Source organism: Oenanthe melanoleuca, chromosome 4, assembly GCF_029582105.1.
Source record: "Oenanthe melanoleuca isolate GR-GAL-2019-014 chromosome 4, OMel1.0, whole genome shotgun sequence".
In the NCBI taxonomy this organism is placed as follows: Eukaryota; Metazoa; Chordata; class Aves; order Passeriformes; family Muscicapidae; genus Oenanthe; species Oenanthe melanoleuca.
Window position 1 is genome coordinate 21,898,210 of NC_079337.1, and position 13,346 is coordinate 21,911,555.

General features: G+C 40.6%; 1 protein-coding gene across 1 annotated transcript in view; it reads right to left on the minus strand.

Annotated features, from left to right (window-relative positions):
- MANBA (mannosidase beta) overlaps positions 1 to 13,346 on the minus strand; it is a 49,188-nt gene that overhangs the window by 33,618 nt on the left and 2,224 nt on the right. The window contains exons 2-4 of the mRNA XM_056489377.1: positions 3,809 to 3,903; positions 3,193 to 3,298; positions 1,094 to 1,264 (exon numbers count right to left, since the gene is read on the minus strand). Of these exons, the coding sequence (XP_056345352.1) occupies positions 1,094 to 1,264; positions 3,193 to 3,298; positions 3,809 to 3,903 (372 nt within the window). The remainder of the gene's footprint in view (positions 1 to 1,093; positions 1,265 to 3,192; positions 3,299 to 3,808; positions 3,904 to 13,346) is intronic.

The window sequence follows — 13,346 nt, forward strand, 5'->3', positions numbered from 1 at the left end:
TTGCTCTACAAATAAGACTACAGCTGAGTAAGTGCCTTATTCCTTTCAAGCCTCTCCTTACACTGATTTCTGAGAAACAGAGTAGACTGAGAAGAACTAATAAGCTTTCTAAAATGTAGAGATTATAAAAGTAGCAGCAAACAGAAATTCTAGGATCTTAATCCTAAAGGATCTTTCCAGGACAACATGGAGTCCATGTTTACATGAACAAATTTTAAAGGATTAAAGGATTATAAATTATATTCAGGTCAAAATTTACAGGATCCTAGTCATTTTTTGAGGAGACTCTAGAAAGACTTTCTAATAAAGTTTGAAAATAATTAACAAGAAAGGCATTTAAGTGGAGATATGCAAGAACACCCAAAAAGAGGTATTAGAAAGTAAGATCATCTAAATATTGCCTCTATCTGCTGCAAAGCTATCAGAAATACATGAGATACTACTCAAATGATAGTTTGCCCTGTTTTAAGTTTTAAAAGCAAAGAAGCCATATCTTAAGAGTTTCTGAGTTTCATTCATTTATATTACACTGTTGTTTTCAGTGAATCTGTACATATAAGTCACACTTTGCAACAGTAATAAGATGAGAACAGGTCCCCTGTTAGATAACACTTCTTGGGACATGCCAGAGCTGCCCAGTATAAATAGCACAGCACATGAGCAACAGCAAACACTCACAAAGCAGCTTGGATGAGATTTTTACAGCCTTGGCAATACACACTGGTATTTGCAACACAACTCTATTGTCAGCATACATTGCTAAACCCACCCAGTGAATCAAAATGTAATGATTATACACTTCCCAATGCTATCCTGCCCTCTTAGCAGTAAGTCTCCTTGCTGACTCTCTGATGAAAACAGCCTTTTAAACATTCTTATCACTTAGATATGAAACCTGGCCTTCTCATCATGCCTCTTGTATTGTCAACATAAAAGATTGCAGGTTTCTAGGGGGGATGGGAGAAGGAAGCTGCAATGAAAAACATGCCCTACTTATAGAACATTGCAGGTTTCAGAATACAACTATAAGGACAGCTTGTGGTGCATTCCTCTTTCCCAGCCTGAAGCCAGAGACAGACAATACTGCCCCTACCTTTCTGATGAAATTAACGTGGCACTCCCCTTGCTGCACAGGTGGAGGGCATGCTGGGGGGATGCTGTGTGCTTTGTGACATCTGCTCTGCTCTGCTGCGTATGAAACGGCTGACAAGAAACGGACTTCAACAAAATTGACCTCCTGGATCACGCTGGTAATATCAAAGCTCTAGGACAAAACACAGAACAAAACCATTACAGTGCTGACATTTATAGATGAGATTTATAATCGCTATTACATGGGGATTTTAATACCATACATATATTATTCAAAAGCTTTTGAAATACAGTCGCAGCACACTCTGGTTTTGAAGGAAAAGAAAAGCTACTTTGTAAACTGAAAAAAAGAAAATCCACAGGAATGTTCTAGATAGAAAAAGATGTTTCTGGGCAAACCACTTTCCTCACACCAAGCTGTCATTGCAGGCTGCAGCACTGTGCTTGGACACAAAAGTGCCTGAAGGACAAGGACAGTCCTTGTCCTCCTTCCTCATTCAGAATTAATCAGCATTTTTGGGAAGACACCTTATTCCAACTCAGAAAGTTGCTCCATGGAGGAGTGCTTTCAGCTCACCCTGTGCCACCAGCTCACCTACCACAAAGGCACTGAGTTGCCTTGCCCAGGAATGCTGCAAAGCTGTAGTTCATTCCCCAAAATGAAATGAGCTGCATTCTCATCCCCCAAATGTACACACATTCTATGCCAGCACCAAATGAACCATCTGGGGGCTTCCTCACCAGGTCACATAATCCCCTTCAGTGTCCCTGAAGAAAAGGAGAAATGTTCCATTTCAGAATTATCCTGTGCTATCAAGACAATATGGCTCCAATGGCTAATACCCTTTTATTCCTCGGAGTGCACATTTGTGAAAAGCCAAGTCTTGGCAATTTTTTCTAATTTGGGAGAAGCTCAGCTAGAATCACTTATTTCTGTAGCATACAGCAGGAAATTAGAAAGCAAATAGCATTCCCCAATCCAGTGCCTTTAGAGAGTCCTTCCTGCAGATGTTGTTGCCATGTGGAACAGGCAAACAAGGTACAAGCCTGGATCACAGTAACCCCAGATTCAATTTAATGCAGTACACTCTGGTTTTACAGGGAAGGTCATTTCATGAATTGATACAAAACGAAGTTGCAGAAATATGGACAAAATAATACCACTTCCTAACTTTACAGAGCCTGCTACTGACAAGCCTTTAGATACTCTCCAATCAGTAAATAATTACAATTTCATAAGAGCTCTATGAAATTTTTTATTTTGCTGACGGTAAAATTAAGTCAAAGAGAAATTAAGTGGTTTGTCCTAGGTCACACAGATCCAGATGGCAGAATGTCTTATGTCTCAGTCCAGTGCCTCTGCAGTATAACATGCCAGAATGGTAAATGTTGATATGGAGACACCAGATTTTATCTGTAATTCAGTTATTCCACTATCATTCTTCCTTTAACTCTTCAGATTTTCTGATTCTTTTAAGATAAAAGCAAGGATTGCTCCTTATGCTAATACCAGAATAATTTTATATTTGAAAGATATAAAACTAATTTAAATGTTTTTGCCACTCTCAAGATCATTCCATAATGAATACTCTCATGCTGATATAAGCAAAGCTCAAAAATATAAAACAATGTTATTCAAAGTACCATATTAAAAATAAACCATCCTCTTTAAAAACCAAAAGCATGAAAACACAAGGCTTTACAACACGTGCATTGTCATTGCAGTATTGACATGTAAACCATTCTAATACCAGTTAGTAAGCAGATTTACAGCTAATAAAACAGATTTAAGCTTACGTTTTCTTGGAGCTGGAACAGATCCCAAGAAGCAAGATATATTATTAGCTGAATTGATCCTCTTGCACTGGTCCTCTCATTTAAGACAAGGCATATTGACCTCTAGATATGACCCTGTTGCTAGTGAAAGGTAAGTACACTTCCCTTTCTAACATTTACCATATGACACATGCAGTCCTCAGGTCAACACTTCCTGCATCCAAGTACCTACTTTTATGGGTACTCGAACGCACTGAAGGTGCTCAGAACAAAACGGCTTTGAAGAAACACAGAAGCACCTTCAGAAATAAACACATTACTTACATATCTGTTGAACATGTTGTCTGTTCTCCCAAGAGTGACATTGTTGAGCAGGATCTGTGCTATTGTATCCACTCCCTCAAAAACCAAATTCACTTTCTGCCACTTTCTACAGAAGAAAACATAAGTGTGAAAAACTGTCAGAATACAGTTAGTTTTAACTAGAGTTAAAAACACACAGGAGAGACAACGTAAAAATGTGTATCACAATTATACCAGCAGTTGCCTCAGCTACCTGCAAGAACATTTGACTCAGTGTAGCTAAATTGTACCTTTAAATAGTCAAATTAAGATGACAGCTGAAGTAGCTCAAGCCAGCATGTTCAAGAACACAGCAGGTTCACATATCCACCAGATATTAGATGGGATAGCTTTCAATTAGCCTAAGTATTATCTTTTCTCAGCTGACAATTCAGAAGTCATTTTTAACAGTCAATTTAAAAAAAAAAAGTAAAAAAGCAGCAATGGAAGTGTTCTGCAGCAACAGCTTCGTAACTGCACAATTGCATTTGTTTTATCAGATATAAATGTATTAAGTAGATTTTGAGCCTATGGATTAACTTGAAATTCTGCATGAAAGAAGGCACAGAACTATTTTAGACATATCTTTACTGCATACCTGACGTCAAAAGGAGTTTCGAATGTCCTGCTGTAAGTCCAGTTATCTAATGAGATCCATCTGTACATCACATCATTAAATCTATAGTATGGATCCTAGTAACAGACGAACAGAAAAAATTAAAATATTTGCTTAGTAATAGTGCTACTACATAAAAAGCATCACAATATCCATTAGATGAACACTTTTTACTTCAGTCAGTCTGCAAATGCAAAATCCACTTTAGTTAGTTAGTCCTGATATTCCTTTTCACCCTTAAAGTTTTACATGAAAGCAAAGCTTCAGTGATATTTGAATTTATCAATATAGGTCAAAACCCTGTCTGCTAAAATCACTCAAACTAGAAGTAGCAGGATTTGGTTTTACAGAAGAAATTACTGGTCTGAAAATTAACCAATAAGTCCAGACAGTTTGTGACTTAATGAGAGGAACAAAAACATGATGACCCTCATCATTAAGGAGAAAGTAAGAATAATAGGATTTTAAGAGGCAAAGAAACAGCATTTTAGGCCTCTAGAGACAGCAGTGAATGAATCTCTAGTTTAAAGTTATTGCAAATAATCTAGTTGTTCCTTGTCAGCTGGACTAGCTGCAGTAAGGATAAATGAAATTGTTATATGTGGACGATGGAGAAAGAGAAGAAGGAGAAGCAACGCAGTTTTGGCTTTGGTAAAAAAATAAATGACTGCTTTTGAGACTATTATTGCATCTACACCAAATGTGCCCCTCTCCCTTTAACCATACTACCTAGGAAGAATAGAAGGCACAGTTGGTCTAAGCTATGTCCTTGACCTTCCTGGCTTCATGCTGTATTTATTACAGCGGGGTCACTGTGTCCCTCACCCAGGTTAAAGAATCTGACACCCATAGCCTCACACCTCACACCGAGGCAGCAGAGAGGCACAGTGTCCCATCCCGTGTCTGAGTGCAGAGAGGCACAGTGTCCCATCCCGTGTCTGAGTGCAGAAAGGCACAGTGTCCCATCCCGTGTCTGAGTGCAGAAAGGCACAGTGTCCCATCCCGTGTCTGAGTGCAGAGAGGCAGTGTCCCGAAAGGCACAGTGTCCCATCCCGTGTCTGAGTGCAGAAAGGCAGTGTCCCATCCCGTGTCTGGGTGCAGAAAGGCAGTGTCCCATCCCGTGTCTGAGTGCAGGAAGGCACAGTGTCCCATCCCGTGTCTGAGTGCAGAGAGGCACAGTGTCCCATCCCGTGTCTGAGTGCAGGAAGGCACAGTCCCATCCCATGTCTGAGTGCAGAAAGGCACAGTGTCCCATCCCGTGTCTGAGTGCAGGAAGGCACAGTGTCCCATCCCGTGTCTGAGTGCAGAAAGGCACAGTGTCCCATCCCATGTCTGAGTGCAGAAAGGCACAGTGTCCCATCCCGTGTCTGAGTGCAGAAAGGCACAGTGTCCCATCCCGTGTCTGAGTGCAGAAAGGCACAGTGTCCCATCCCGTGTCTGAGTGCAGAAAGGCACAGTGTCCCATCCCGTGTCTGAGTGCAGAAAGGCACAGTGTCCCATCCCGTGTCTGAGTGCAGAGAGGCACAGTGTCCCATCCCGTGTCTGAGTGCAGAGAGGCAGTGTCCCATCCCGTGTCTGAGTGCAGAAAGGCACAGTGTCCCATCCCGTGTCTGAGTGCAGAAAGGCACAGTGTCCCATCCCGTGTCTGAGTGCAGAGAGGCACAGTGTCCCATCCCGTGTCTGAGTGCAGAGAGGCAGTGTCCCATCCCGTGTCTGAGTGCAGAAAGGCACAGTGTCCCATCCCGTGTCTGAGTGCAGAGAGGCACAGTGTCCCATCCCGTGTCTGAGTGCAGAAAGGCACAGTGTCCCATCCCGTGTCTGAGTGCAGGAAGGCACAGTGTCCCATCCCGTGTCTGAGTGCAGAAAGGCCGTGTCCCATCTCATGTCCGGGTCCCTGCCTGACAGCCCCCCCCATTCCAGCCCCTGCAGCTGCTGCCCCAAAACAAAGGCCAGCCTCTTCTGGCCTGCAGGATTTAGCTCAGACAGAGGGGAGCTGCATTAAGGTTTACTTTGATTAGAGTGTTCTAACACTACCAACACACTTAACTAGCCACCCTGAATATCCTAAGTCACACTGAAGAAAATCTGCCCAGCTTTTTTTTTTTTTTTTTTGTACTGGCTGGAACTTAATTTTTCTCCCCATTGCAGGAGTCAGTATGCATAATAATCACATTTGGGATTTGAAATCTTCTGAAAAAACTTGTCTTATATCTCATATTTGTTTTACAACTAACAGGGTCAGGCTCTGTAATAAACACACAGACCTGTTAACATAGCCGAAGAAAATCATATAATCTAAGTGACTCTCCTCAGCAGCACAGGCCCTTCTGGAGTCCTATAGCAATACCAAAATCATTCCTTGCACTCATACAGTGTCACCCTGCCTCTACATGCTACACTCTAGCAATCAAATTTCTCACTATAAGGGAAGAGTCAAAAAGCCACCTGAGTAAAACTGTGACTCTGTAATGATAACAGTGTATTCTCTAAAAGTTAAGTCATCATGACTTTACAGGACTATCACTGAATTTTAAGACATTCATTCCATTACTTTTGGGGAATATATCTCAGACTTTTCTTAAGATGCAAAAGTTAAAGCAAATAAATGCGTATTAATATACAAAATTTAGGCTCATAAAAAACTCCACTGAGATCATTGTACTGAGATAATGAGAGGCAAGCATCCAATGTCAGAGACTGTGAAACCCCACAATATATACTTTACAAAGCACATTTTTATCAACAGTCTTGTTTTAACATTATATACCATCTTATATATATTTACATATACATACATATTCGTATTTAACATTGTATACTATTTTATTTCACATTATGCTTTGAAAAATGTGCATGTTAAATTTCAATCTTTGCCACTTGTATGTGTGAAATATTTAACAAAAATCGTAAGAGGAAAGTTACAAATGCACTACCAACAGCAGACTGTAAAGCCATTTGGTTAATGGTCAAAAAATCAACACCAGTGCCTCGGCAAAGATACACAAAAGAAACCTGCACCATTTCTCCCACGAAAGCACAGATACCAAGATGTTAATGAACAAAGTCCTGATTTCTGGAAAAGACAAAACTGGTTGTCTAGCAGCAGAAATGCAGGAATATTTTACCAGAGGCAGAAATCATTGCCAAATGGGCTCTTACAGGAGCTTATAGAATGGCATGTACTGAAGATCCTTTTCCTGAATGTGCTGTCTTCTTTACTAGTCTAAAGCCTTCAAACTTCATGAAATGCATTGACTGCTAAAATAGGTGTTATAGAAAGGGCTAATTAGCCCTTCTGACTCATAGGCATCCACCCTTTTAGATGGAAAGCTCAGAGTTCCGTGTACCTTCATGTAAAACTTAACAGTTTACTGATATCATTGCTACCTAACCAGTAAGTCAGCTCATACATCACACGGAAAAGCTGTTAAATGCTAATTACTGGTCAGCCGCTTTAACCATGACAAATGTTGATTGTTGGAAAGTAAGCCGTGGCAACATTCAAGCAATGCTTTTAAGATAATTCTCAAGGTTCAGGAGAAACAACAAAGTCCTCTAAGAAAGCAGAATTACTTTGCCAATACACTTGTGAGGTTATTGACTTTTTCATTATTAAATACAACTGTTCTGAGTGCTGGAAGACATAACCATGTAAGTCAAATTGTTTGGATTTCTCTGAAACAGAATTTCATCCCACGTTAAGTCATTTCACATCAAAATGAAAGGCTCAGTTCAGAAAAGTGCATGCAAAAAAAGACATTTAAAACACTTAAAGGCACAGGGAGAAATGGAAAGATTGTAGGAAATAGGCTGCACATCTACTAAATACACTTCACGTTCAATAGCTCAACAGCTCAGTGTGTTCCTGCAAGCAATTCATAGAGGGTGGAGTCAACTATAGCTATTTTTAGATCCCACCAAACATAACAGCCTTGCATTTTCCTGCTCCCTGCAATTTGGGGAAAAAAACCTGAAGTATTCAAGCTGCCTGCCTGCTTGTTCCCTGCTCCCAACCTCAACGCTGTAAGCAAGCAGCAAATCACTTCCTACTAAGGGGAGGTTAAAAGCCCCGCTGCAGATCATCAAAAGGAAGCAATTTCCAGGTCGCATAACAGGACATCAGCAGGACTTCAAAAGCACTGGCAGCACTACAATGAAGGAACTGCCAGCGCCCAGATGGAAGCTTCTTACAATGATTTAAAGGGTGTTATGAATGAGGTATAGTGACTGGCTTATGGAAATGAGGAGGAGTTATCAAGTATGGTGGGAAGTTCTGTAAAGGTTTATAGTTCTTTTGACATGTACCCTTGTTGTTTCAATTTTAAACCCCTTTCAGTTCTCCCCTCACTTCTCCCCTCCCCCTGGGTGCTTGCTGCCTGGCAGCTCCGGCTGACAGAGCTGACAAACAGCTCTGAGGGAAGGGTGCAGGCTTGCCCCTTGCGAGAAGCGACAGAGAGTGGGGGAACACTTGCTGCTGAGAGCCTTGGCAGGCCAACATCTCATCACTAGTCAAGATGCGAGAGGGGCCCCACCAACCAAAGGCACGGAGGACTGACGGACAGACCTTGGGAAGAGGCCACGGACCCTAGGAGGAGCCAAATATACATTTACGGGCAAAGCCACGGACTGGGAGAGGTGCCGGGAGGACAATAAGGACTGCTTTTGAATATTAATTAATGGGGCTGATACAACCTTGCGTGTACAAAAGGCGAAAACGCAATTTTGTGAGCTGAGCCTCTGGTAAGCAGAGAAGTCTCACGATGCTCCCAGCGCTGCTCCCACTTTACTTTGTAACTTCTACGAATTCTAATTAACATTCATTTACTCATTCCCGACTAGGGCTGAAAGCTAAATAGTTAATATATACTTACCTATACCCGTGTGCTCCTTGACATCACAAGTGATAGCAGTTAGGACATTTATATAATTTTCACAGCTTGAAGTCAGGCTGAACTAACAGTAGGAATGAATGGATTATATTCTTGGAGCGTGAGTTTTAGAAGTTCCTCCTAAAGTAACTAAATTTCAGTAGGTGCTCTCAGAAAGTAAACTGAATGTCATTGTCAATGTTCAAGAATGTTCAAGATGTGTCACAGCAGAACACTAGGCCAAATGTGATAAAAGAGTTAACGTAGTAATACCCACTGCTTAATATTACCTGAGTACTCTGATGTATTTAACAGACCATTATAGATCTTCTCTCTTTTAACACCACAAGCTTTTGAAAGAAAAACTTAAGTGTACTTTAATATTTATGCTAACTTTTACTAAGGTTTTTCAATATTTGCACATTGAAATGTTTGCAGAGCATCTGTATTTCAGTGGACAATAATATAATAAGAAACTATTCCAACAATGAATGCCATCTAACCTGAACAGAACCACAGGATACCAAATGGAATTGTTACCTAGCTTGTTCCAAAAAAAACTAACTTGTGATGAAGTGACAGAAAATAAACAACAGCGTATTTTATACAAATACAGAACAAGTTACAGAAAACCACACTACTTTCCAGAAATGTAGAACTATCAGTTGTGGTATATAAACTTCTGTCTCTTCTAATAAATTTTGATATCCAAGTATGACAAAGATCACCGTTAGCTTCTTTGTCAAGTGTATGCCTTTGTCTAACAGGCCAGAAAATGCAGTGTTACTCAGCCCCTATATCAGCATCACACCTGCCTCTCATAATAGTCTATACAAGTCTGACAACTAATAAGACAAAACAGCCTTATGTATAAATGCAAATGGCTGGCATATGAGAAAATCCAGCTACAACAGCCATATTCCGCAGAACTGAAAATTTACAGGAGTCACCTGCCACAAGAAATGGCACTGTGCAGAATCTGGACAGTATGTGGCAGAGGATGCCCACTGCCAGCACACAAACTTAATAAGCAAGTTACCTGTAGGTATATATGGCTTACCAGAACAGTGCCTGAGAGAAAACTACACTGGCAGTAGTCAAAAGTAAGCCTTCCGACAAAATGGTTTTGGCAAATCTCTTTTCAGAGCTCTAGGGTTAGCAACAGATTCACTGCAAGTTTGTAAAATGTCTGCATTCAAAACAAAGGTTTGCTCTAACTTTATGCAAGTGACCATTACCTTTCTCTACGTGAATTTCTCATGTGCTTTTTAAAATTTTACATGTAAATAGTAGTAAGAGCTACAGTGTCTTAATGAAATGTTATTAAAACAATCATGCCAAACACATATTCTGATGCAATCTCCTGGCCCTAGAGCTTTTATCATACTTAATCCAGCATTTGAATATGTTGATTCAACATGAAAGAAAATAATCCTTTGGTAGAAAATTCAAGTGTCTTCCTCAAGAGTATCTTTTGTATTTGGTGCAGTCAGAAAGACATGTTCCTCCAATATGTATTTTATAAGCCAAAGTGAAGATGTCTCTAGAACAAATGCTAAGAGGATCCAGCGAGATGAGTAATGAACTGTCAGCGTCACAGAGATGTTTTTCAATTCAAGTGTATGGCCTGCACAGCAGATTAAAGTAAGGCTACAGACACGCAATCAGCTAGAGCATCCCTGGGCAAAAACTGTGCGTCGACCTAAATTTGAAATGAACCACACAATGATAAATAAATTGCTTGCAGCCTAGTCTTGCAATCTAAGCCACATTCTGAAGGCTTAATATTCATCAGCTTACCCCTGCTGCCCTCCTTCCCCTCATTGTGAGATGCCCAGTAAGCTACACTGCTAGAGTAGGACCTTCAAAATTTTGTTTTAAATTTCTGGTTTGGGTGCTAACCCACTGAAAATCTCACAGATATAAAACTGATGGATGCAGAGCTATTTGCCACTTGCAAATCACACAGAAAAACAACATGTAGATTTCACCAGGTTGCTGAACATAGGGGTCCTGCTATCCACAATTATTTTATTCTCACTAGCTATTCTCTTCTATTTTGTTCTCACTTAGCTTTGTTCTTCTATTTCCTGGTACAGCTTTTTAGATCAATCTCCACTTTAGATTACAAGTTGCATTACTGATCTAGTGACATCTTCTGTAAGATTACAAATAAAGATCCTATATTCCATTGCAAAGAGCAAAAAGAGCAAATGAAAAAAAATAAATACTCGAGACCAAAATTTGTATTTAGGCATCTCTAATAAATATCCTACTTCTATACTTGACACAACACCAAAAAGGGCTGATTTCCAGAGATAATGAACTCTGAAAAAACGGAGCAACCAGTGCTCAACGCCTCTACAATTCGGGCAGTGTGTGTGCTTTTGTATAAATAGGAATATAGGAACATGATTTCAGGCAGCTGAACTTGAAAACCTTTGGTCACATTCATGGGAGAAAAGAAACCTCAGGACAAACAGCTGGGCACAAAGCCTCACACAGCAATAATGAATGATGTCACTGACTTCCTCCAAACAACCCAGGCCTGCTGCTTTGCTGAGTGCAACAATTATGGTGACTCTGATTGAGTACACTTAACACCATCTGCAATAGATTTCAAATCTGCTAAGGTTGCTTCCTTGTTTTGGTATGGTCTGCATTCTATCTTTTAAACAAAAATGTGATTTCAAAACAATTTCGTTATCCTGGTGCAAATTTGTGTGAATGCTTCTTTCTATAAACTGAGCTTTGCTAAACTGAATAAGAATGGGTTTAAGTTGGCCTTGAGTTACCTGTGCATACCTATACATAGAAACAGGTTATCTCATTCTTGGAACTATCTAGACACTAGCTGGGCCCAGCCTAGAGGTCAAGCAACCACACTAGTGAACCATTTTGGATAACTCAGCTCTTCGACAGCAACACCACCAACTTGGCAACAGCTTCCAGCCCGCTGCAGGCTCATACTCAGCTGTACTGGCACGTGTTTAGAGCAAGTTCTTACTTGTATTCAAGTAAACATGTTCTGAATGACCACAACCAGCCATCATCGATTTAATTAGCCAGGCACCCACTGCTGCCCAGCTGGCTGACTAAGCTCTCGTGCCTCTGTGCAGGCTTGGGATTCTGCCCAGGCACATGAGAGTTCATGATCCTCGTTTCCAAATATACTGCTAAATTACAAGTCAGTCTGCAGCAATGCATTCAAATTAGCAATCACATCTTCTCACTTCGTAAGTGTACTTAGTGTGAGTAGTTAAATGTGAGTCTTTCATTACATCACTGTCTTGTGTGCTTGAGTCAGTGCATTGGTCACAGTTTCTCCTGGAGATTATTCACACTTCTTGCAGCAACACCTGTCAGCAGAGCCAAACATCCCAGACATTCAGTCTACCTTGTGCACTTTTGCATCAGAGTAACCAGCATAGTTCCCTTCACTGATCCTCCACATGAAGTCTCCCTGCCCCCTGCACATTTGAAAACTATAGAAAAGCCCTTCTGAAACCTTAACTCTCAGTGTCTGAGATGTCACATCCCTTAGCACACAGATGTTAAAACAATAGATCATAGCTCTGCCTATCCCTTCATAGCATATTTCATTTTCCAATGTTGACGCTTTGCATCTGGCAGTGACACTCTTTGGAATCTATAATTAGTGCTGGGATTCCCAACCTGTGCCAACACAGAAAATGCTAAAATTATCCTGCCTAAAGGGTGTCAGTTTCTCCTTTTACCTCTCTAACCTAAATTGCAGCATAAGCTGAAGGATAAAACCGAAAAAATAGAAAATACAAAATGCATACATCTGGAATGTGTTTTTTAAATAAATTATGCACAAGAACTGCACCACTGGGCCCACAATAAAGGAGGAATAATATTATATACTCACAGCATATGATCGTACTTCACATTTTCCAGCACAGAACTGTATTTATCACCTTTATAGATTACTTTTTTATTTCACTGTGTTTTCTTTCTTTCCTTGTTCCAGGTACACGTTTCACTTTCCTTGTTTACTTTTAGAAAGGCATCTTATTTCAACAGTGATCCAATTAGTGCCACGTTTCTTGTCAGGTCTGAGTCACAGGCACCTTATGCTAGTATTCAAATACTCTGCTACCCATCTGCAACTGCAGTTTTGAAAATTTGTCCAAGAAAGTGGTTGCTGTGTTTCTATAAATCAAAAAATGTAATAGAGACAAGCATAAACAAAAGCAGAAAAGCTTTTTCCAAGTGTTAAGATGGGAGTTAGTCCTTTAAATTTAACTTCTTCTGTTTCAGACTATACTTTCCTTAGGCAGAATGGGTGTATCTGATCTCCACTAATATGTTCTGGTATTACCTCCAAGTTTTAAAAGGGCTTTTTAATGGCTTGAAATACTGCATCAACAAGTCAAACTAGGACAGTGGGTTTAATTTTTCATTCTTTTGAGGTACCATGCAGGTAAGCATGACTTACACGCTCTGAGGGTATTGCAGATATCTGGTGTCAGCACCCTGGCTGCGTGTCAAAACCACAATCTCACTCACTGCAAAGCTTCCATTTGTATCCTGGGCCTTATGCGGGACTGAGGACACTGCGGCCACCACAGGAAGCCTGGCTGCTGCCCCGGCGATGCCCACCAAGCTGCAGCTGTGGGGGCTGCCCA